The sequence below is a fragment of the Passer montanus genome, unplaced genomic scaffold (genome assembly GCF_014805655.1).
Source record: "Passer montanus isolate IOZ18808 unplaced genomic scaffold, ASM1480565v1 scaffold11, whole genome shotgun sequence".
Lineage (NCBI taxonomy): Eukaryota > Metazoa > Chordata > Aves > Passeriformes > Passeridae > Passer > Passer montanus.
This window is the reverse complement of record NW_024357613.1, coordinates 8,109,065-8,134,655: the sequence shown is the minus strand read 5'-3', so window position 1 is coordinate 8,134,655 and position 25,591 is coordinate 8,109,065. Positions and strand designations below refer to the sequence as shown.

The window sequence follows — 25,591 nt, the reverse complement described above, 5'->3', positions numbered from 1 at the left end:
AATACTGTCCATAAAATTGCTATCACATTTTTCCCCTATTCTTCCACTACACTATTCATTCACAGAAATATGCCTAAATCAAGGACCTGGCTAAGCAATCTCCCTTGCTGTCTTCTTTGCCTGAAGAGGAACACAGACACCTCCCTGCTGTAATGAGTGAGCTTGGTTTAGAGCTATGTTTTAGGAAGAGATGCTCTTTGGGGAGCCTGTCTCGCTGCCGGCAAAGGCTCCAAGACCAGACCTCAACAGCAAACCTCAGATGCCCAAGCAAAATGAATCCTGCCCCTAATTTTTTATCTCAAAGGGAAGGACCAGTAAACCTGAAGGCACATACTTATCCCACTATAAATGCTGCTACAGCTTACTATGCCTGTTGCGAAGTCTTTCTTCACGCTATTTAAACCGCACCCAGCACGACACCAACCCTGCCAGACACATTTTCCTGTGACTTTTGGAAGGCAGAGTCACAGAGCGGCTGTCAGGATCAGCGAAAACAGCGGCCACGCAGGAAGCAGCAAGAAATCTGGAAGGACAGGGACAGAGCCTCAGCAGCACGAACCCCGCCCCCGGTGCTGGGCAGCTGGCAGTGTCCTGCTGCTGTCCCGCCTGGGAGGTGACAGGCACTGTGTCCTGTTCCTGTCCCGCCTGGCAGGTGCCAGCACTGTGTCCTGCTGCTGTCCCGCCTGGGAGGTGACAGGCACTGTGTCCTGTTCCTGTCTCGCCTGGCAGGTGCTGGGCACTGTGTCCTGCTGCTGTCCCGCCTGGCAGGTGCCAGCACTGTGTCCTGCTGCTGTCCCGCCTGGGAGGTGACAGGCCCTGGGTCCTGTTACGGTCCCGCCTGGCAGGTGCTGGAGGTGACAGGCACTGTGTCCTGTTCCTGTCCCGCCTGGCAGGTGCCAGCACTGTGTCCTGCTGCTGTCCCGCCTGGGAGGTGCCAGGCACTGGTGGCTGAGGCGTCGGGAGCGCTCCCTGTGCGGTGCTCTCTGCCATCGCCACAGGCGAGTCAACTCCAGCGCCCAAAAGGCCTCTAAGTCTGCAGCGCTCACCTCTGGTCTGACAGCTAAATAAACCCAGCTTGCCCCTCGCTGAGTAACAGTGATCCCGCTAAGTGGCGACACTATTGACCTCAACCCAACTCGCGGTCTAAATTTCATTTCAGGTTTCGCTAGTGGCAGCTCCTAGCGCGCTTCACGCTGAGAGCCGGGCTCCAGCCAAGGCCCGGCTGCGATACCCCAAGCCCAGACGGAGCGGCCGCCGCCGGCAGCACAAGAGAGCTGCTGCCGTGCCCGCTCCGCCCGCATCCAGCTGCTGGAGCCAGCCCCGACTGCGGACGCCGCTTTTTGTTCCTTTTCCCGTGGCTAGCTTTTGTTCCGTTTGTTTGCAATGACCCAGCCCGCGCAGAGGCGCCTCGGTGCCGCGGGGCGGCGCTGCGGGCGGAGGCCGGCCCCGCTGCCTGCCCGCCGCCGCCCGCCCGCGGCTGACGTGTCGCTGCGCGATGGCGGCGGCCTGGGAGGAGATCCGGCGGCTGGCGGCCGATTTCCAGCGGGCGCAGTTCGCCGAGGTAGCCCACAGGTGAGCCGGGTGGCGCCGGCACCGCCGCCGAGCCCGCCTGCCGCGCCCCTTCCCCGCGCCGGCCGCTCCCTTCCCCGCAGCCCCCGGTCCGGGCACCCCGCGGGGCCCGGCCTGGCTCGGCCCGCTGCCGTCCCTGTGTCACTGCTGCAGCCCCACGTCCCTTCGGGGACCCCGGAGCACGGCCCAGGGACCCTACTGAGTGTGTAACCACAGCTAAGTTCGTGTTGGTCAAAATCGTCACGGCTCCAGTGCTGGGCTTCTCCCTCCTGTCTGCTTGACTAGCTGAGGCCGTTGCCCAGAACTTGTTTTTGTTAAAGAAAAATGAATCCGAAATGCGCAGAAGTAAAATAAAAAAAGCACTGAAGTGTCGTAGACACGAATTCTTTAATTACAGGCATTCCTAAATTCACCAGCAGGTGACAGGGCTGAAAGCTGTTCAGGAGGAGAGTAAAAGTTTTGGAGATTACCCGCTCAAGTGAAACCATATGGATGATTTGGTGGGTAATAAGCAGGATACAGACATTAATTTCTAAGTCTGGAAAAGTATATTCACAAAGAACTGCAAGCAGTCTTCATTGCATTTCCCATGTTTCGTATGTTTGAAGCTTTCAAAGGTAATTTTAGCAAGTATTTCCTTAGAATAACTGCTGCCTTCTTCTGCTTCTGCTAGATTGTCAGAACGGAATTGTATAGAAATTGTCACAAAGCTGATCGCAGAAAAGCAGCTGGAAGTAGTGCACACACTTGATGGCAAGGAGTACGTTACTCCAGCACAGATTAGTAAGGAGATCCGCGATGAGCTTCATGTTTCTGGTGGTAAGCTTGGCATTTTCCTTCTTCCTTTGGATTTGGAAGTTAATTTTGAACACTACAGAAAGATTTTCAAAGTTTTCAGTACCCTTAAGCTTTCAGAAAAAGTCAGTTTGCTTCATCTACACATTAATTCACCTACTGCTCTTTTATTTTCACTTCAGATCTGTGTCAGGCTTTTAGATAAGCATATCAAGATAGGCTGTTTGGTTTATTTTCATCCATGTGGAATTTCTGACATAAAAGTTGTATAAAAATCCTTTTGAAGGAAATTTGGCTGTTTAATATGGTTTAGTACCTGGCCGAGATGTTTGGCCTTGTCTTAGAATGTCAAAGTCATTCTCCTCTCACACCATTAGTGATAATAATAGTTCTAAATTGTTATTGAGAGATTCTTTTATTTTACCAATGTGAAAAGCCACTTGTATTGGAAGATATGACTTAGATATGTAAGGAAGTTCAGTTTTTGTTGATGACTTTAATGAGCAGGCAGTGTATTGTACTTTGAGTTATACTTTGAATTCCAAAGAGTCATATGTTTAGAAAAATGGACTTCTTATTATGTCCATACAGATTAGCCATTTTGTCACTGTTGCCACAGGTTTGCCTCAGTTGCCATGGTGTATCATACCAGTGGGACAGCTTGGACTGAATTAAAATTTGCTGGGTTTTTTGTTAGTAGCATCATGCAAAGATAGAAAGTTTTAACAATCTCTGGGCACTTACGGACTAGTTTAATTGGTCTACGGAAAAAGTAATTAAATATTTTATGCACAATGATTGCACTTTATTCTAAATCTGTTCAAATATGTTTCATGTACTAAAAGTGTGTTTTAACTTTTCTTGAAGGTCGAGTTAACATTGTCGACTTACAACAGGTAACTTTAGTAAAAAAAATTTATACTTCTTTATTTTCTTCGCCATGTATAGTGTCAATATGGAGTTCATTAGTTGTACTCCAGCTAAATAATTTTTTTAAAACAGAACAAATTTTATGAATATCTGGTAGCTCCTGTCAGGGTACTGCAGATTACTTAATCTGTCCATTTATTGCTTTATTGAAACCTCTCTACTTAGTGATAATCTAGGAGTTCTGAAATCACTACTGATATATACAGTTTTTGTTTATGAACTTTGTAGACTAATGAGGGCAGACAGAAATATGTTACCCATTTAAATTTAAAGCTGCATGAGCATGCATAATTAACTTTGCATGACTCTTTGAATCTGTCCTCTTCCTTCATTATTCTTTGTCTCCAGTAATCTTTGTCCTGCAGTAGTCTTCCTCTGTGGCTAATTTTTCCTTCAGGTTTGAGCAAAATTACTTGGAAACAGAAAGCCTTTCTGAAAGCCAGTTTCCTATTTTGTCTTACTGCTTTCTGGTATTATTTTATTATATTAGTTGCTTTTAACCTTGTATCAGTTGCAAACAGAGGTTTTTTCCCTAAAGGATTGCTGTTTTATTCCAAAACACAGATAAAGTGTGTTTGTATACAATAGTATAAAAAAATAAGAGCAGCTTTCCTGAAGATACAGGAATGTGTACCTAATATCTCAATGTTTGAGAATGATTTTCAATTTGAAGTTCTGATAAGAGGTGTTTCTTTTAGGTAATAAATGTGGACCTTCTGCACATTGAAAACAGAGCTAATGACATTGTTAAATCTGAAAAAGGTATTCAGCTTGTACTGGGACAGCTTATAAATGAGTGAGTACCTTCAGGAGCAATATGTATAATTCATATTGTGTTTATTTTTTAAAACACAGACTAAAAATAATGTCCAACCTTTGCTGCTTCTGAAGTGAAATGCATTTTTCTTGGCTGATCTTAGAGCTGCTTGGTTGTGATCAGTGCTACTCTTGGCAGGTGAGACCATCTCAGCAAAGCATCCAGTGAACCCACGGAGTAAAGGCCCTGCTGAATGTCTGTGTTCAGTGTCCTGTGTTTAAGGACTGCATTTCTTACCCAGTGTCTGCGTGTACAGCAGCCAGATCTCATTTGCTCTCTGGCTTTGCTGTCTGCCTCAGCTATTGACGAACCTTCTACATCTTGTTTTACCTCACAAGCCTAAGACGTTTGAGCTAGTTATTTAATGGCTTCCAGCACACTAACAGCCACTGAAGTAATACTCTTATGGGGCTGTCCTTTTTATTGATTGAGCTTCAGGATCTGTTCCTGTCAAAGAATATGAAGTACCTGACTCTCTTGAAGTAGTTAAGACCTGTCTTGCTTACTAAAGCTGTTTTCCAATTTTCATTGACATACTGTTTTCCTCTTTCTCTTGCTTGAAGTTTTCATACAAGTAGATAAATGACCCATCTTACTACTAGCTACCTGCTTAGCAGGCTTTAAAAAAAAAAAAACACACACATTTTCACTTACACTGTTCTCCTTTATTAATTTTAAATAACTTTCAATTTATTTTTGCAATGATGTGGCAGGAAGAGGTCAGTTATTCAGTATGTGATCTTGAGGTTGATTTTGAATGTCATACTTAATGTGTTGTCTTTTTTTCCCCTTGTTTTTATGAAAGGAGTTATCTGGATCAATTAGCAGAAGAAATAAATGATAAACTACAGGAAACTGGCCAGGTGACAATATCGGAACTCTGCAAGGCATATGACCTTCCAGGAGACTTCCTGATACAGGTGATGAGAGCCACCAACCTGGTAAATGCAGAATTGGTTATGACCAGGTTCTTTCTTTGTCTTTGCAATATCCATGGCAAAGTTTAGTACAAAATTAATACTGAGTTTTCATGGTGCACCTGCAAACCATACTTCTGTTTTCTGCAAAGTTTTCTGTCATTAGATACCCATATATCTGATGGAAGAAAGCGTGCTTAGAAAAGCTTAATTCTTCTATTTACAGGCATTATCCAGGCGTTTGGGCAGAATTATTCATGGACAACTAGACCAGGAAAACCGTGGGGTGATTTTTACAGAAGCCTTCGTGTCCCGCCATCGAGCACGCATTCGTGGGCTCTTCACCGCGATTACTCGGTAAATTGCAATGCCTGCAACCACATATTGAAATATTTTTGCTGTACGTCTTTATGGTCCAGATTCACTTGTGATTGAAAAAGAAAAGAAAAACAGACCTATGGATAGATTTCCCTCAGTGTAGTTCAGTTCCTGGGACCAATTCTCAGTTACATTAGACTCACTTGTTAGAAATGGAGGCTCTCTTTTGGAAAACAAGGGAAGTATAACAATATACCCTATACAACATACATTAGTGTTTTGGCTGAAGAAAATGTTACTCTATAGTTATTTTGCTACTTTGTATAATATATGTCCTCCTGTCACTCCACTGCTTCTTAGTCGGTTACATATTGATGTGGTTGCTACATATGGTTATATATAAGTTTTTGTTATTAAATCAATATGGTTTTGTGTCACTTTGTAGGAAGAGGAAAACTTAACAGAGCAGAAATTTCCTTACAATTATTATCATAGCTTTTGTGTTATCACTTCACAGTAATTCAGAATTAAACGCTTGTAAGCTATTTTAACATCAGTGTTGTACCTTGAGGCTGTGTTCGTCTGTAGTGACCTTTATAATTTTGGATTCTTCCCATCAGTTTCACATCATTAATTTCTATTGTTTTGTTTTTCTTTTTTTCCCAAGGCCTACACCTGTAAGTAGCTTGATCACTCGGTATGGATTTCAAGAACATTTACTTTACTGTGAGTTTCATTCAGAATATTTTGTGTGTTTGTTAGGAAATCGATTCCTCATTATTAAAAGTGCTTTCAAAGAAGCTTTTTAGCACATAGCCTTAATTCTGAAATACAGAACAATGTGTTTCTCTTTAGTGTAGGAAGTATTAAACCCTTTGTGCTATCCATAACTGAAGGGATGTTCTCTGTATACAAAGCAATGAAAACATTTGTTGATGAGATGCCTCTGGGGACAGAATGATGCAAGAAGTACAGTACTTATTTATTCATCTCTTTCATTATTTGCCCTTAGCTACTGGCAGTTTTATCAGTGAAGCACACAAAAGGGGACAGATTTTATGTAGCCAAATGACATTAATTGCTCAGGATTTTATTTACTGACTTTTTTCTGTGATAATGGAGGCTAAGCTTTTGTCATACTCTTAGTTAAATTACTTTGTATACTGAGAGATAAAACATATCCTTAAACTGTTTGCTTTACTTTCTACAGTTCCTTTTCTAAATAGAAATGCATAAAGAATCCCTATTCAGCTGCTGAAATCTTTAGGCTCTACTTGTTTGTCACTTTGTGTGCTTTCTCTTATCTCTCAAAAATGCTGCTTCAAGCACCATTAGTCTTTTGTGCTGGCTGACCAAGTGGTGCTGGTCTTTTAAAATCCTTTAATGGTTTTCTGTCTCTTCTGGTGAACCTTAATACTTCTTTTGATTGGGTCTTTTTGCCTTCAGGACATTGCTCTCTTTAGCTCCACTGTTTATCCTGTTGTATCCACTGTTTATCTCTCCGCTTATCCTGTTCTCCACCACAAGCTTATTCATTAAAAATTAAAATCCTAGCACTTAAATAAAATCATATAAACAGTCTGCTTCCACATGGTCAATTTCAATTTCCACCTTTTTTTTAATAAACCATCCAAATTTTCATATATTAAAGGGAAAATCTGTGAAATTGCATTATAATAATGTCTGAATACCCAGCAAATTTCAGTGTTTCGTTACAGTCCATTTCAGATAAGTCCTTCAAGCACATCATCATGCTTTAATGATGTACAGTGTTAATGTGAATTGAAGTTCTGGTATTTTCCTGACATCAGTGAGAATCACAATACATACTTCTAGTACTTCCATAGGGTTTTTTTAGTGAGTTTTTTCATCCTTTTCTTTAGTTTTTCTTACTTTCTCTCATTACCTCTGCAGTTTCTGTTTCAAAGAGTTTTTTATCTTTTTATTCACTGCCAGATTTTATTGTGTCCATTTGCTGAGATACCATTTTGATTTCACAAATGTTGGGAACTTGAAAAATACCTTTTAATGATGTTGCTTTTTATGTCTGTTGCTGTTAGCAATGTGTTTAAAAGTGGTCTTCATCAGTTTTCTGTCTCTTCCAGAATAAAAATATATGTTCAGTGTAATATTTGTATTATTTACAAACAGCTGATGATTTAATCAATACTTTGGTTTAGACATGATAAACATTGTTCTTTGGTTCTTTCATTTAGATGTGCTGCTTTTCATCTTAAGCTCTCATAAAGTTACAATAAAAAGTAGTTTCAGAAATGAGAAACTTCAGGTTAAGACAGTAATTGCAAAGCATAATGAAATAGCATATGTTATTCATTTCTGGGCATTATGTTACTGGTGTAGGACTGACATGGAGGGACACTTACCATCTTTGTTAGACTTTGATGGAGCCTTAACAGGACACTACAAACTACTTGGTCACCTTTAAAAATAAATGAGAATTCATGGTAGTTCTATAGGGAGGGATCCTGTTGTCTTAAAACAAAATACGGTCTAGACATTGCCTGGCAGCAGCATAGAGCTAGACATTGTAGCAATGGTTTGTGAAATCTCTGAGAGCACCTCCTCTGCTCTGGAGTTTTAAAACTGGCACTTGATAAAATACAGAATTTAATTGGTATTTTCATTTCACTTCTTTATTTCTGACATCTTCTTTCCCTAAAGAATAGATTTTTCTTTCACTTCACAAACAGATTTTTCAACCAATTTTGTGGAGCTCTGGGAAAGTCTAATTATTTTTCCTAAAAACTTTGAATAAAAGAAGTTGAAATTGCAAACAGAGAACCATTCTGTGTTATCTGACAATTGCTTAAGTGGAATAGACACCTTGACTCTATTTTCTAGGGCAACTAAAATATTATGAAGTATAAAAAACTAATTTTATTTCCAGAATTGGTCTTAAAAGTTCCATTTTATTCAATGTAACTGAACCATGGCAGAACATGATTTCTGGGTCTTGTCTTAAATTACATAGAGATATATCTTGTTTAAATCAGTTTCTCTTTCTGCTGCATTTTTTCAGTATAAATATTGTTCAGCTTTGCTAGTGGCAGTTGTGTTCAATAACTGCTAGCTATAGAAGCTCATCTACACTGTGGGCATATCTGACAAAAACTATCATGATTTGCTATGCACTGTTTCTTCTGGAACTGGGCTTTCAGGTAAACTTTCCTGCATAAGTGAGCTAAACCTCTGTGGGCTGTACTAAGCATGTTGAAGTGTTGATTGCTGCTTCTATTTAATGAGGAAGAAGCCTTGCCATGTTATACCATTTAATGTTTTGTTCCAGAGTAGAACACGGCTTTTAATGAAATAAAAATGAACATAAACTGAGTATTAAAAAAAGCCATCTGGCAAAGCCTAGTTAGTTGATGTCACTGATTTTTTAAAATATATCTCTTGTAAAACAGAAAGGCAGAAGCAGATCATAGTAGGCAAAACAGATATTCCTATGCAACTTAAATGTATTTAAAAAATCTTTTTTAGCATTGTACTACCAGTTACCAATATGTTTTTTGTTAGCAGTATTTGTGTATTCTCAAGAGGTTATTATTGGCAACTGTGTTATTCAGTTTAGATAATGACTTTTCATGTCATTTTCTGCGTTCAGATCTTTTTTTTTTTCCATTTTGGTTAACATGCAAGCAGTGAATTCAAAGAAAAATTACTAATAAAATGCTAGTATATTCTACTCTTTGGGCCAGAGAAAGATTCTTCTATGTCTGCATTTTTTAAATTAAAAGCTAAAAGTGCCCAGGTATATATTCAATAAGAAATGTTTTGATCCTGCCATTGTGGCTCAGTCTTTAGAAACATTGTCTGTTTTCCAGAGCTTTTGTGAAGAAATTCTCATAAGTGTTAAAAATAATTGATAGAGTTTGGCAATGTTTCACTAGAACAAGGACAAACTAATTGGCGGAAAGAAAGAGGAAACAAACCAGAGAAAATAATTACTGTCTTTTGATTAATGAATATACTGACTTAGGAAACATCTCTTCATTTATTTTCCTCTTGTAGCTTTGCTAGAAGAACTTGTTAACGCTGGTCGTCTGAAAGGCACCGTGGTTGGTGGGAGACAGGATAAGGCTGTGTTTGTTCCAGACATCTATACCAAAACACAGAACAAATGGGTGGATTCCTTTTTCAAGCAGAATGGTTACTTAGGTAATTAATCTATATTCTTACAGATAAAATAGCTTTCTAAAACTAGTGTAGGTAATTGGTCTTACCTTATATAGCTAGTGCTTAGAGTGAAGCCTCACAAGGAAAAGTAGAAATCAGTGCAGTGGCTGATACACTTTTACTAAAAGATTTTCTTGCTCATAATGATGTGTGTTGCTTTATCGCAATGAACTGTATTTCAGCAGAGGGGACCATACTGCTAAACAGTAATTATTTCTCACAAGCAATTGCAAATGCTGTTTTTGTTACTACTCTGAAGATTTTGATTAGCCTGCTCATTGTAGACTTTTCAGATCATCACAGCTGGAGTTTCAGGCCAAGTGTCCAGATTACAACCAAACTTTGGCTGCTAATAGTCCAAACATGCATTTTTTTCCCAAAATAATATTTGTAGAACTAGAGTGAGTAGCACTAGTGTCCTGATTAGAATCTAGACAATTATATTTAACTTCAAGCCGAGTGACGCTGGATGATGGTGTTTTGAAACACCACCATGGGAAAATATGGATCTAAATAAAGAGAGGAATGTCCCCCTATGGTCCCAAATGGTCAGGCCCTAAGTGGAAGTTATTCTTGTAGATTGAAAATGTTCACCATAACTTAAATAACTGTAATACTGCTTGAGTGATGGAGTGTCTGTCAGTCTTTGGATGTTTTCCCCACGTTAAGTATAAGCTGCTAAATAGTTGAAAACAAAACACTTAGACACTGTATGTATTGTAAATATTGTTCATTATCTATTAGAATACTTTGGAAATATATGACTGCAAATATAAAGTTAATGGTATAAGAATCTGAAAAAAACAATTTTCTAAACTCATATCAAAGTCACATCCATGATTTAATCTGCATACTTCTATTAACAGTATTTGGATGTAGCTTGTACTGAACTAAGTTTTAGGTCAGCATTACCTTAAGGCTGCATTGACTTGTATAAAAAATATGTTTAACTCTTCATTGCTTGCTTTCAAAATAAAGTCATCCCATAAGATCTTGTATGTATATGAAGGAAATAAATTTTAACAGACATCTAACTATTTTATAGAATTTGATGCGTTGTACAGACTTGGCATCCCTGATCCAGCAGGCTACATTAAAAAAAGGTACAAGTCCGCACAACTCTTATTTCTGAGAGCAGCTTGTGTTGGTCAAGAAATTGTGGATCAAGTTGAAGCCTCTGTGGAGGAAGCCATCAGCTCTGGAAACTGGATAGATGTAGCAGTAAGCAATCCTTTCAGTTGTTGTTGGATTTATTTTTTCTTATTTTTATGTCAAAATTATATTTTAATGAAACTACACATATGTAAAGTGAAATTCTATGTTGTCAATGAAGAAAATTCAGTCTAATTAAAATGACTAGTAAAAGGGCATTATTTTTCTTTGATTTGATCTGAACAAAAACAGGGGAAGGACATACTGGCATTCAGTTTATAGGCATGTAACACTAACTTTAATTTCAGAACTAGTACATTTCTCTGCTAGAGAGCAATATATTTCTGTTGGGCTTTTTTTTTTTGGTTTTTGTTTTGTTTTGGTTTTTTGAGGAAATTTATGAACTAAATGCTTACAACACTTTGGTGAGCAGAGGGACTTCAGCCATTTTGTCCTAAGTCCTAATTTTAGGCCTTATAGCACTACCTTTGTTGCTCTTAAGTACTGCTGTTGTTTTGTGTTTAGTGTTGCTTTGTAGCTGTCGAGCTTCATTTTGGAGAAATTGGCGTGCATTTGCCCAGAGGTAGCACATATTTCTAGAGCAATGTGGATTTGCCATGTTGGAAGATTTAAAATAGTGTGTACTCTTAAATTAGTAGCTTAATTGGAAAAGTGCAATACTTTCTAAATAGTTACCAGATGTCAAAATACCTGTTTCTATTCTGTTTATCCATTTACAAGGCTGTTGTATTTTAATTTTCTTTACCTTAGACTCTTCTGCCCAGCTCACTGTCAGTAGAAGATGTTGGTATTTTGCTCCAGCAAGTGATGAGATCTTTAAACAAAAGCTCTTCAGGTTTAGTCTTCAGTGACACCATCGCAGTCAGTGAGAAATTTCTAAGCAGCTGTGCTGACCTCTTTTCTGATCTGATGCAACAGAAAGCAGAAAAGGTACAGTAGGTTTTTTATTGGTCAAGATATAGTGCGCGTTGAGTGTTGGAGTAAAGCTCATGGGACTTTTCAGTCACTGTTACAACTTCTGAACATCTCATCTGAAATACAACTAGAGAAGAAGCAAGACAAATGAACAACAGGTTTCTATATTTAATGGGTGTAATTTGTATTCTGGTGCACTCAGGAAGTCCAGTCTCAGGTGTTGCACTTGGAAAACATGATGTTTGATTCATGTACTTGAAAATGGCCAGCTGGCTGAAATGTTTCTTCCATTGCTGTGTCTTTTTGCTATGATGTGCATGTTCTTGATTTTAGGAAATTAAAAACAACCCTGTTAATTTAATCACTGAAGAAGATTTAAAACAGGCTTCTTGTTTAGAGAACTCATATGCTAATAAAAAAGACAAAAAGGATGACAGAAGAAAGAAGGCAGCAGGTAAGATATTAATATTCAGCTTAAGAAAAAAAAAAAAAACCACAAAAAAAACCAACCAAAACCAAAACACTTGTTTATCTTTGAAATATTTAAATATAAAGTTAGTATATTTCTTAGTCCATTAAGTGTCTCCAGTCTGTTGTTTAACATATTCAAGAAAAAATCCAACTGCTTACTGTGGATACTGTGGATATGCATACTTGTCAGTTATGCCCATGACAACTAATTTCAGACTTAGAAATGCATAGGAAGTACTATAATGGATTCTTGAATTAGTTCAACACAAGGTAAATGTTTTTAATAGCAAGGAATCCTGTGTTCATTTATTATTTTATACAGTATGATCACATAAGACTGAATAAAACCAGTATTAGCTGAGGAACCTCTGTGCCATGTTTTATTACACAGTATAGATAAAATTTTAGTCGCCATTTTTTAGGGGTACAGGAAAATTAATATGTTTCTTATTATTAGTTCTTTGGATGTTAATTCCAAAATAACTTTGTCTAAATTGAGAATGAGTTTTTCGGGTTTTTTTTTAAGAATACTTACCATCATTTCTGAGGAAACCATGCCATGGAATTTTCTGGTTTTGCACATGTAACAGTTACTTGGAGGTAAAGACAGGTTACTTTGAGGTATATTCTTGATTAAATTAATCCCAAACCTTACTCCATTTTTGTGGTGTCCTTTTGGAATAGATTTCAGTTGAGGAAAGAATAAATATATGTGGGTTTAACCCTTTGAAATCTTTCTGATTTTTAAAACAATATTCAGTCTGAAGACTGTGAATCCCAAAACCTTTGTGATTCTTGTGCTGCTGCAACACAGCTGAGCAATCTATGTTGAATTCACTTGCAGAGTGTTACTGTGCTACTGAAAATAAGAGAATTAGAGCACTGATGCATCTGACTTGATTGAATGTACTCATCTGTAAAACAGAACATTCTACTCTTAAAAAAAGAGTATGAGTAGGCCTGAGTTGACGTGGAAATTAAACTTATTCTTGCCACAAGAGATGGCAGATTTTTCTAGGCCATGCTTAAGGCAGAGAAGCTTGGATCTTTAATTGAACTATCATAATAGAATGACTTTGGCTTCCAGTCCTCTGTGGGGTGAGACTCTACTGAGCCTGTACTACATGTATAGACAAATTCACACCCACAGGTAACATGCTGCACCATCAGCAAGCACTACCCTGAAATGTTTTATTATGGACTGTTATGTGCATTACCTAAAAACACCCCTTAAAATAACAGTTTTATGTAATGTAATTACTGTAATGCAGTCACATTTCAAATAAATTTGTGAAAAGCACTAATTTTTTTGGCTGTTCCTGCAAAGTGATGCTTAAAAATCCATCCATGGCATGTAACAGATGCAGTTAACTTTTTAAATAAGAGCACAATGTCTTTGTGTTTCCTTTTCTTAAACAATAGTAATTACATAATGAAGTTACTTGAAACCTTGGACCATATTTAAATGGAAAAAACACCCACTTTGTCAAGGCATAGTGTATATATGTCTGGCACCCTGGAGTTTAAATTTCTTCCAAGTGAAAAAATAACAGAAGAGGCTGTGAAAAAGGGAACAAGGAGCAGAACAGCTTGCGTGGTGGAGAGGGACTGTATAGCAAGTTGAGATTCTGTCTGCAGTTGCATACATTGATTGCAGGACTTCTGAACAAAGTAATTTGTTATGTGTGTCAGAACTGGAACATCCCATTACTCTGTAGTCATCTAGGAAAAGTCAGAAAAGATTGAGTGCTCTGGTTAATTTAATGTGTGCTTCCAAGAACATTTTGGGTAAATGCTTATAATGTAGGATTCTTTCTCTGAAAATTAACAAAGTTACATTATCTAAAATAGTTTTTATAAACTGTTGTTTAGCATCATTGAATAAAAATGCTAAAGGCTTACTAAGATGCTATTTTCAGTGAACAGAAAATCCCCCATTTCATTATGGACTCTGGTATCTCATTGTTTTTTAGCTGAAGCAAGATACTACTCTTTTTTTTTTTTTCATGTTTTATTATATGTGCATTTGATATTAGTGTTTGTATTAATTAATGACATTAGCTTAAACAAAGCTTTGCTTCAGTTCCTTTTTTTTTTTTTTTTTAAGAATTAAACTTACGGCCTTTAGATTCTGAAATATATGTTCTAGGCTGTGTTTAGAATCAGGTTGTGGTTTTCAATCCAGCATTAGCAAGTAACATAGATAAATTACCGTGGTATTGTAAACTTTTTAAGTGCTACAACTTTCCTGTGTACTAAGCAAGTAATTCCCCACCAGAGGGCAGTGGAAGCGTGAGAGGAGGAGGTGGTGGGAATGCCAGAGAGATAAAGATCAAGAAAACCAAGAAGAAAGGAAGAAAGGATGCTGACAGTGATGAAGAGTCACAAGGGACTGCTACAGGTTTGTAATTTTATTTTAGGCACTATCTATTAATATCTATTCAACATGGTTTTGCTACTTGCCTTTTTTCCTACATGTCTGTACTTCTCCCACTGTTTAGAGAGGGTCAGCTAAAATGTCAAGAAGATGAGAACACGATGTAGTTAAAATTGTATCTGTGCATCTGGTGTTGCTGTTTAAATGAAATGGACATTACACGTTCACTGAACAGTATAACTTAGTCTTTAAAAAAGAAATTTAAGTCAAGGAAATAGTACCATTTTATATTCATTATTTTATGTAGGAAATGCTGTAGATTTTGGGGTGAATATTTCACTTGATTTTGTAACACCTGCTGCATAGCATATGATAAATGAATGGTCTAAATTAACAAATCATAGCAATCAAACAGTTTTTTTCTTCATAGGAATAAAATATACAGTCAAAACTAATATTTTGTTACTTTTAATATCACTCCTTATTGGTGCCTGTTTCTCTACCTTCACTATTAAAATGAGCATGAATGTCTTGCTAAGTAAAAGCCAACATTGTTAGATTTAGAGCAAACAGTGGTTGTAAATGAAGCAATTGTGTTCTTTCTTTTGTTTGCTGGAGAAACAGAAATGTGTGCTTCCATTTTATGTGTAGGATTGAGACGTTCAATACTGGCTGAAAAATACTTTGAAACATGATATTTGACATGTGAAATACAGTGTACTAATTTTGTTTGATACTGTTCTCACAGAGTACTGTAATTCACATATAAATGGAATTATTCTTCAGGACTACTCAGTTACTGAGCAAAACAATGTTCAGTCACTTTCGGTTTTTGGTGTAGGCTTTCTGTTTTGCCCTTATTGATGCTTGTATTGCTGTATTATAATAAATAGCTTGAACCATAATCTCAAGGTAAACTCAGATGAAACCATTCAAATATAAATAAGATCCTTTTTAAAACCTGATTTAACCCGCTGTTCACTTGTTTATAAACCTTGTATGTTCATTACTGCTGTGGCACAACAAGGAACATCATTGATCTCCATACTTATGTACACAATAAGCCTGTTTTAAGGTGAATCTGGAACATTTTCTGGTTCTCTGTCATCATTCGGATCTCATTCTTATATGTAAAAATTCTACAGCACCCAGGAAAGGTTCATGATTTGTGCAAAACCAAAATACAGGTGCACTAAATGGTATGCATGTAAGTTGCTTTTATTAGTGGAACACCTTGTCTGGTTTAATTTATCATATTTCAGGTTTTATACTGTAACCTCAAGTTTAGGACACTGTGTTACATGATTGTGTACTTTACTAAATGGAGTTTAAAAAAATAAAAACAATAGCGTTGTGAAATCCTTCAAGTAGGAACACGCAGTTCAGTTTTGGCACTTTATTTGGTCTTGGTGACATTATGGTTTCTAAAATAATGGGCCAAGCAGAAAAAAAGTGTCACCAAAAATGCATATCCTCATACACTACTTCAGTTGTCTATTACAGAAACTTCTAAGTGATTAAAAGAGAAATTTTGTCAGTTTTTCATATGTGTGAAATTCCACTGTCATGTATAATCATCCCAGTTTTTCCATTGTTGATAAGCATTTCTTCTATGGTGTTTGGACTTAGAGGCTTTCCAGTGTCTCATGCTACAGAGTAATTGCAGCAATACTAAATGGAATGTTTTCTCAGTGAGTGTTGTTTATGGCCACTACAGGTAGGAGTAAGAAGCTGGAGTTCTCTTTCATGTCACAAGAGGAAATTGAGGATGTTTTAAAGACCCGCTTGCAGGATTGCCCTGAAGAGCTTATTACAGAAATTGCTGAACATCTAAGAAGGTAATTTCAATAATTCAGCTGGAATTAGAAAATCTGTGATTCACTTCAGATGAATCTATACTTCAGTCTTTTTTCTTGCTTAGAAAAGAGGGCCTTGTTGATAGACGTGAACCACAATATTCTCTTTCTGTGCTGCTCCATGTTACAAGTGTCTCATGCATTAGAAAGCTGTGCTGACACAGGAATGTGTTTCCCTTAGCAGTGCATGGTCCTGCAAGCTCATTTCAGCTTCATTAATGTATTTCCACCCCCTTACACTGACCCATGCTGGGGTGTCACAAGTCCCATCTTCTAGACAGCCTTTGATATATGTTCATGTTTCCTGGCATCTGTGTCTCCACTGGTACCCATGAGAGCTGGGTAGTAAGTTATATTAGCAAACTGAGCTAGCTATGCAAAAATGAATAACTTCTTTTAAAAGGTGTTCCATACCAGAGAGAATGTGAATATGTATGTTCAGAGCAAAAGGAACATGAGATAAGAGAACAGCCAAGCTTGAATAAGCCTGGAGTGCCATAGTAACTGCATCTTTAGAAATTTGTCCAGAGGCCCCTGAAAGTTTGTGAATAGCATTGCTTCTAAAATTCTTTGAGCTTTCACCTTGTTTCCATTGAGGAGTTGTGAAGAGTTAAAACCTTGTTATACATTTGCATACCATACATATTATAACATTAGACCATCTGCCATTAAGTATATTTAAATTTCCTCATGGGGGTTTTTTTCTGATTTTCATAATTTGCTTTTTGTTTATCTCACCATTCTGTAGCATTCCTATCCCCATCATTTACTACATAATGGTAATTTTCTCTGTTGCTGATATATTTGGGAAAACCTTGTAGAGTTTCACACTTTCCTCAATGTTTTCTCCTTTCTTTTTTCCTGTTCTAAGACCTTTGACAAAAACTTACCAGGAGGTTGTGCGTTCCGTTTTTACATCTTCAGCATCTTCCTCTGGAGCCAACAGAAGACAGGCTATGAAGGACTTGCAGGAGGAATTCTCAAACCTGTACAACAACATTCGGTTATTTGAAAAGGGAGCAAAGCATTTCACAGGTACAAAATATACGCTTTGAAAAATTAATATTCTCCTTCAAGGATGTTAAATTTGTTCCAGAATCTACGTTAATTGTCAGGAGCAAGAGTTTAAAAAGGAAAATCCAGAAAGAAAAAACTAGAGATATGTTTAGTATGCATAACACTGCCTTTATGCTGAAGTGCATAGCTTTGCACAGTAATTGAAATACATGATTTTTATTTCATATCCATATTCTGTTACCTTATGTCAAGGTAACTGTGTTCTTGTCTTTCCTTCCCAAGTGCTTGCATTCCTTCCAATTTTTCACAGTCCAGATTAAAAAAAAAGGAAGATATTAGTAAGCTCATTTTATTCTGTCAGCTGTCCCACTAATGAAAAAATAGAATACCACCTGATTCTAAGAAGCTGCTCTTTAAACCTCATAGGTTTGATATTGAAAGTAGCTGCTGCTTGAGGATAGTCTGTCAGATTTGTTTTGCAGGGGATTATTCTGTAAGGTGTGGCAGAAAATTTAGCATTAGGAAAATGCTGTAGACATTTCCAAGATTCTCTGCTGCATTCAACTTTCTCCTGGAATTTTCCCTGTGGAAATCCTCTAGCAGAAGGAAACACTAGCAAAACAACTTGATATTCCTGTATTTTGGAATATATAGAATTATTTCCCATTAGCTACATTCTGTAGCTTCTTTTTTTTTTTTTTTTTCCAAATTGCAGTATTTTAAAGTCACATGGATGTTCTTCCATTTAACCGCTTGTCCTGCAGAATTTTTCTTTGTGTACTCTTGACTTGATCAATAGCAATGGTACAGGAGGATTGTACAGGGACTGGCTTACAGCTTATACAGATACATCTTTGAAATGCTAGCAGTGCATGAAAATGTTCTTACAGAGCTGAAAGCTCACATTTTTCACTGAACAACATTCCATAAGAATGTCGCAGCAAATAAGGGATGTTATCTTCGTGTATCCAGATAACTTTCTTGTACTCATGGTTGATGGAGTCCACAGGTGGGAAGGTGGTGTGATAACATCATAGGAATCAGATAACTATAAGAAGTTACTTCAATCACTTCTTTGTTTTAACAGATGATACTCAGGCTAACCTTGCCAAACACCTGTTGAAGACTCTGTGTACAGACATTACAAATCTGGTTTTCAACTTCTTGGCATCTGAGTCAATGATGTCAACAGAAAATTACTCTACAATCACAAGTGAGGTACAGAAATAAAAGTTCCTTTCTAATGGTCTCAAGTAGATCAGTGATGTTTGTTAATAAGTAATTGCTTCACTTGAAATATGTCTACATCTAAAAAGATGATTAATATTACAGATTATTTCCATTCTTGTCCCATACAGGGCAGAATCAAGATTTTAGGTAAACTGCCAGAAGATACCAAAGGTCCTTTAACTAAACTGCATACTTCTCTGAATGGCAAGGTAAAAATCAAGTTCAGATTTTGTTTTGCTGATAGAATGTTAATAAATAGCTGACACACATAGTTTAGTACGTAACCACTGCTGCTGTGAAGCTTGGAGGCAAAATCATCTTCTGTATTTGTGTAAGGCAGTGAGAGAAAGTGTGGTTTTGTATCTGTGAATGTTCAGAGATGAAAAGGTGATCTTACATTTTGATACTGACGGTCACCTTTGGCTCCTTGCTGCCATATGGAATCCAGTGTGCCTTTCATAGGCAGGTGAGAAGAGTGAAAACTGAGCAGGAATCTCCAGTCTAAAGGGGTTGATGTTTTTGTATTTTGTTCCCAGAGTTCTTGCTTGTTCTCCCATGTATTTCTTAACTAGTAAAATTAAGGATATTTAAAAAAACCCCAAACGTTCAGATTATGGCAGTGTAGGCACACGGAGAGTTATTTATTGATTCTCTCATGCAATAGGCCATATTGAAGTGTTTCTTAATAAAAAATATATCTGTAAATAGTTGTAGAACGTGTATTCATTTTTAATTTTATTTCCAAGACTAATGAATTACAGATTGGGTTGGTGTTTAAGTATATGAACCATTGTAAGATGAGCAAAGGTAATTTCTGCTAAATACATGTTATTTTCTCTTTTCTTCTGTGGTTTATTTCAAGTGTATTCACAGTGTGATTTGTGTGATTAATTGTGAACAGTAGTTAAACTTTTTTATAATCTGCAAACACAGATTAAATATTTATATTATTTTTAATAGAGTATAGAAGATTTTCTTTCGTGCCTTGATTCTGCAGTGGATATTTGTGGTGTTATGGTGAAAAAAGGAGACAAAAAGAAGGAAAGGTACATTCATTTTATTTATTCTATGAAATATGGTTATATTGCTGCACAAATGCTGGATGGTTAGTATGGGAGTCGTGCTCAGTGTGTAAAGAGGCAGTCCTTCTTTCCAAACTGCTTAACTGAAAAATAGAAATTCAAGCAGTTCTAAATCCATGAGAATGGAGAGAATGAGAAGAGGAGAATTCACATTTAGCTAATTTTGTTGGCTTACTGCTTTCTGTGATATAGTGTATAAATTGCCTAGGGATCTTGGAAAATCTGAGCTATACCAGTGATAGGATTTTTTGGGTTTTTTTCAATTAACATTTTGGAATTCCACGTAAATAAATGTTCAGAGAAGAAAATGAAAATTAATTGAGGTTAAATAAGTTCTAGCATATGTGATCAACTACTATATAATAAAATCATAGAATCATATTTTTGTTTAATATATTCTTGTTCTTTAGGCAAGTCCTGTTTCAGCATAGACAAGCTCTGATTGAACAGCTCAAAGTCACAGAAGATCCAGCTCTTGTTCTGCACCTGACATCAGTATTGTTATTTCAGTTTTCAACTCACTGCATGCTTCATGCACCAGGAAGATCAGTACCACAGATCATTAATTTCCTAAGTGGCAAGATCCCAGAGGTATTCTTTTGTAGGTTTTTAAGGGGAAATTACCTTTTTTCTATGACAGAACATGAAAGTTGTACCTTACACTATTTTTGCTGTATAAACCTGACACCATTTGATTTCATGCCTAAACATTACTTTATGTGCAGAATATACAATTGCTCTGGTCTGTACTGCATTGCAGATCAATCTCTTCAGGGATCTGTCATCAAAATTGTTTTTATAAAATTAAAAATCCTTCTGTTATTAGTCCTTTGACTTAACCATAGAGACACCTCTATCTTTGGGCATATTACAGTTCTTACAACTGAACCTTTTTACATCTTTCCTCTGAGCTCGAGTGTGGTTGCTTTTTAAACTTTTCTAATCCAGTTTTAAAGAAAGATGTACCTCTTAAAGAGCAAATACATTGAAATTCTGTATTTTATACCACTGAAACTTGTGATGTTTGCTAACTGCATTGCTTTCATGCTGCAGTGGTTTATTGTCCTGTTTTTGCAGCACTTGGATGCCCTTTCAGTTTTTTGCCTCTTGGAACGTTTCTAGGAATTTAGGTTGTCAAGTACTGTGTTAGAAATATATTTCTGTATCACTGACTCTCTTTTCCCAAGAATGGGAGAATGCTTTTTAAAAAGTTACATCCTTAATTATAGGTCTGTATACCTTTTCTGTAACACTGACATGCCCTGGGTTTGTTCTCATTTTTTGCCCTCAGGATCAGTATTCGCTGATAGTCAAATACCACGGATTAGTGGTGAAACAATTGACCAGCCAGACTAAGAAAACTGAACACGAGGACAGTGACACAAAAGATAACATGGAAGAGGAGGAAGGAGCAGAAAGCATTCGAAAAGAGCTTCAGGAAATCACTACCTCTATCAAAGATCTTGTTCTCAGACCTAGGAAATTTTCTGGAACAGAGGAATAAAAATGTTATCTAGCACATCCACATCCATGACAGAGTCAGACTTTATTTTCTTTTATGCTGAAAAAAGGGACAACAGAAAATGCTTGACAGACTTTAAATTTGGCCTCTAGTAGTTTGCAAATCACAGCCAGGAGACACAGTTGCTGGGTGATGGTGGCAAATGGAATTTTGTTATTTCTGCAGTGTACTTCTAACACACATTAATGTAGATGTGGCAGAACACACTTGTGGACGCTTTGGGTACAAAACCACTGGGTTTTTATTGGCATCCTCATGTGACACCTCAAGAAATTACTCTTCAGATAACAGTGTATTTTGTTCCATACACACACAGGCTGATAGTTTTACTTCTCTGATTTGGATTTGTAGTGAGATAAGGATTGCGTATAAGCCTGTCTATCTTAATTTCAAATACTGGTTTTAGAATCCCTAACAGCACACCAGCAAAGGCCATCTTTACTCTGGTGTCATTAGTGGATGTTTTCAGTTTCTGTTCACTGGACTGCAACTGTAAAAACAATTTGAGTATGAGTGGATATTGATAAACTTAAGGGAAGTAGTCCACTACTAATATGAGTTTCATGAACATTCAAGTTCATGAACATCAGCACACTGATACTACTGATGTATTCTGCTAATGTCTGAAATAGCTGTTCGTTTAAAACTTGTAATTCAGAAAAGGTGGCTCTCTGTTGCATTGGCATTTTTGAAGCAGATAAATCCTGTTACATTTGCCATATTGTACATGCCATGTGTTTAGTCAGCAGACTTGTTGAGTGCTTAGTCCAGTTCCCATAGCAGATAGAAATATTTGCATTCTGTCAGCTCTTGAGAGAACTTGTGGTGTTCTGTTTATCCTGAGTTTCTTGAAAATAATTTAGTTCATGATCTTTCTACATAAGCTTCATAGACAGAAATACTGCTTCCCTCAAGTTTTTTGTGAGCCTTATATTTACATTTACAGTACTTTATGTCTTCAGGAAAGTACAAAAAAGTGAAAAATTGAGTTCTGTCACTATTAATGCCATTATTCTTGTATGGCAAATATACTTCTAAATTTATTTTGGAGAGAAGATAATTTTCAAACTTGAAATATCTAAGTTCTGTTACTTCAGTAATACCCATTGATTTCATGTATGTAATTTCAGGGGGTTTGTGTAATATCGAGGTTGAGTAACACGAGATGAAAAACTTTTCACTGAAAATGTCATTCACCCATCTTTGCCAAAATTAATGCTCAAAGAGGGCAGATTCTGTGCAAATTCTGCCCCATTCAAATTTTTCTGTTTTCCAACAATTCACATATCCTTGTGAGCTTAATCATAAACATATCCAAGCCTGAAATTGCAACAATTGAAAGTTGAAGAGGCCAGGTATGGAACCCCAGTAACAGAGTAACAAAAATTAAGGTAATTTTGGCAGTGTAAGCAATAGAATTTTACACGTATTTAAAAGGCGGTAGTGCTTAACAATGTCGATGCCAATGCTGATCTTTTATCAGCCATGACACCAGAACAGTTTGAATTGTAAGGCAGAAGCAAAGGCAGTTGTTTCTCTTTCCTTGGTGGGAGGTTATAACAGCTGGCAGTAAAAGAGAGGGGGAAATAAAAGACAATAAATATTCAGGTTGTTGAACTTTGTTTAAGAAATAGTTTGTGTACCAGGAATAGGTTTGATTTTGTGTTATCTAGCCAGAATAATTAATAAGTTCCTATAATGAATGTAAACAATTTTATATGACATTGAGCTCTTTTGTAAATAATATGCTATATGAAATTCTGTATGCAAATAAGAAATTATTTTAATAACATTAAATGATGAAGTATTTGAAGAGCATTCTGTTGACATCACCAGTGTTTGATCATCTTGCAACTTGCAGCTTTCAAACAGCAATAGGTAATATTAGACTGTTAGACTTAACACACCATTCTGAGTGTCCCTGAGTGTATTTTTGTTTGGTATAATAATCAACCTACTGCAAAATTTACTTAATCATGTGTTCAACTTGCTATGTTCCAGCCTATGTTTTAAGAAGGACTTAAAAAACAGATTTTTTGAAGTAGATACAATGGAAACACTATAGTTCAGAGCTATCTTCTGGCTACTAACAGAATTCAAGGAGACATGGTTGGAAAACTGTCCCAGGCATTTTTTCTTGATTTGGAAATTCAGTCTTTCATTTATGATACAGAAGTGTGTCTTCTGAAAGAGAAAAAAGCAATTCTGCTAATTCACAGGGTTTTTTCCTCTCCCTAGGAGGAATGTATGTGGGAGGAAGAGTAATCTTGTCTTACAAATCAGAGGTGCAGTTCACAAAGCAAAAATGCCCTTTGGAATATCTAGGAAAATGAAAGGCATTACAAAGTATACAAATTAACACTTTTGTTTGAAGTGTTAGTGTCAGCCTCTCACCTTCACTTATGCGATCTAAACACCACCATTATGTTTTTAATCACATAAACTGACATGTATAGATGCATGTATGTGTCTATACACAACCACTTAACAATGTTCTCATATCCTTGTTTGCTGCTACTCTCAGATTGGAGTGGGTGCATTAGCCATAGGTAGAGTAATCCTGTGTCAGCAACAGCCTTGCCTTTCCTTTTTTTGAAGTGGCAAAAGATGACTCTTGTAGTTGGTTACTTGCAGATCTGCTAGAACTGAGCAAATTGTTGCCCTGTTAGAACTTTCATCTCATAGTTTCACAGCTTCTTAAATTTGTTACTGGTTTCTAAATATCAGTGGGGTTTGTTGTCTGCGTGAATCCATCTGAGAGCTTGTTCAGGTAAAACTACAGTAGTTCTGTTCTCTCTAGGCTCGTGAATAAGGCTACTCAAGTAGTGGTTGCTCTTTGAATGTTTTTCCTAGTAAGTGACCGTAGGCCAAGAAAATTGAAATTTCTACAAATATGGGTAGATTGGGGTTTCTTGTTTAATAGGAAGTTTAGTACTCGTGCAGATGACAGAAGAATGACTGTGGTGGGTCAGACTGAAGGTGAGTGTAGCCCAGTATTGTCTCCAGCAGAGGCCAAAAGTGAGTGCTCAGAGAGAATATAAGAATGAGACATGTATTTCTCCTTTGAGTGCTTTCTGAGCCGCCAAATTCATGTTGCCCAAACTTTTTGAACAACAATTGTACTTTATTATAGATACTCTGCTAGCCCAAATAACAGAACATATTCAGTATATGCCAAAGATATTTTGTCAGGAAAGCAAGGTATTTCTTTAGGAATTGTTAAGTCTCTTTGAAGTTTTGTTATTTAATAAATGAATGAGTAATGGAACGAGTAACTTGAGTAGTTTAAGGAGAACCACCATTTGCTTGATGAATTTCCCAAACCTTCAACATGAAGAGGAAGGTAAGTCAAGACAGGTCCTGTTGGGAGACAGATAAAATAAGCTGCTTTGTATTTCAGGAAGTGCTGTGGGAGCTGCAGGAGGCATCATCTAATTGATAGTCTGAAGAAATAACAGGATTTTGCTGACCTCCTCATTTGTACATAATTTGTACCTGTTAGGGAAAACCCTATTTCTGTTTTAGAAGTTTCTCTGGGCCTGTCTTCTATTAATACAGTTGTTATCTCTATCTACAGCTTAGACAAGTTTGAGGGTAGTCTTCGAAGCATAAGAAAAGTAATATGCTGTAGGACATGTGTGACTTCTCATCTTGAAGTCAAGAAGATATTGTATTAGTATTTCTAAGTGCCATTAACTCTCTCAACAGATCTGCTTGAGAAATACTTCTGTCTGGATCTGATTTATGAACTTGAAATGGTACTTGGTTAAGAACTATACTATCAGGGTTTTTTCTTTCTGGAAGGAAGACAAGACAAAACTATTTACGATTCTCATTCTAGACTCAAATTCACACCTAGCTGGTCCTCTCTCTCCTCAATCTGCTAAAATCACAGGCTTGAAATGAAAGGTGCTTGGTATAAATAAAGCTTGTAGCACAAATTAAAATAGGAGGAAAGAGATCAGTCTTCTTTAAATAATGACTGCATATCTAGAGAGGTTTAACAAGACTACAAGCAGAGATGATCAGGTCTTGGCAATAGTAGTCAGAAGATCAGTCTTAACTGTGAGGCACAATCTAGACATAGATAACCTCCAGAACATGTCCAGATTTGGCAATTTTACCAAAGTACTCAGATAACGTAATACATATTTAAACCACTCAAACATTTCCTTCTTTCTTCTGTCTGTGATATTAAACAGCTCCCACCCATTTGACGTTGTAGAGTGAGTGATTCAGATCTATTGGCTCTTGGTTGTGGAAAAATCTGCCTTGAGGTCAGTTATGGTTCATACCACGAGCAGCCATCCTTTCTTCACTCTGCCTAACTTCAGCCTGATTTATTAAATGGACACAATATCATTACTTTCTGCTGTTAAGGATCTGCATAGTGTCGTATGCA

General features: G+C 37.1%; 1 protein-coding gene across 1 annotated transcript; it reads left to right on the top strand.

The window, feature by feature from the left end:
* Positions 1 to 1,454: 1,454 nt before the first annotated feature.
* On the top strand, positions 1,455 to 23,002 carry UFL1 (UFM1 specific ligase 1). The gene is made up of 19 exons (XM_039727654.1): positions 1,455 to 1,572; positions 2,243 to 2,388; positions 3,232 to 3,260; positions 3,993 to 4,090; positions 4,917 to 5,031; positions 5,255 to 5,385; positions 6,014 to 6,072; positions 9,382 to 9,528; positions 10,592 to 10,767; positions 11,470 to 11,649; positions 11,968 to 12,088; positions 14,384 to 14,506; positions 16,200 to 16,320; positions 17,210 to 17,373; positions 18,443 to 18,573; positions 18,714 to 18,794; positions 19,546 to 19,631; positions 20,078 to 20,258; positions 20,959 to 23,002. Exons 1-19 carry the CDS (start codon positions 1,496 to 1,498, stop codon positions 21,169 to 21,171), a joined length of 2,379 nt encoding a protein of 792 aa, XP_039583588.1. The 5' UTR covers positions 1,455 to 1,495; the 3' UTR covers positions 21,172 to 23,002.
* The last annotated feature ends 2,589 nt before the right edge of the window (positions 23,003 to 25,591 follow it).

Excerpts from the sequence above, each read along its gene's own strand:
- UFL1 (XM_039727654.1), top strand. The coding sequence starts at position 1,496 with ATGGCGGCGGCCTGGGAGGAGATCCGGCGGCTGGCGGCCGATTTCCAG. Across the intron at positions 5,386-6,013 it reads CTCTTCACCGCGATTACTCG|GCCTACACCTGTAAGTAGCT; the intron begins GTAAATTGCAAT and ends TTTTTTCCCAAG. Across the intron at positions 17,374-18,442 it reads GGGAGCAAAGCATTTCACAG|ATGATACTCAGGCTAACCTT; the intron begins GTACAAAATATA and ends TTGTTTTAACAG.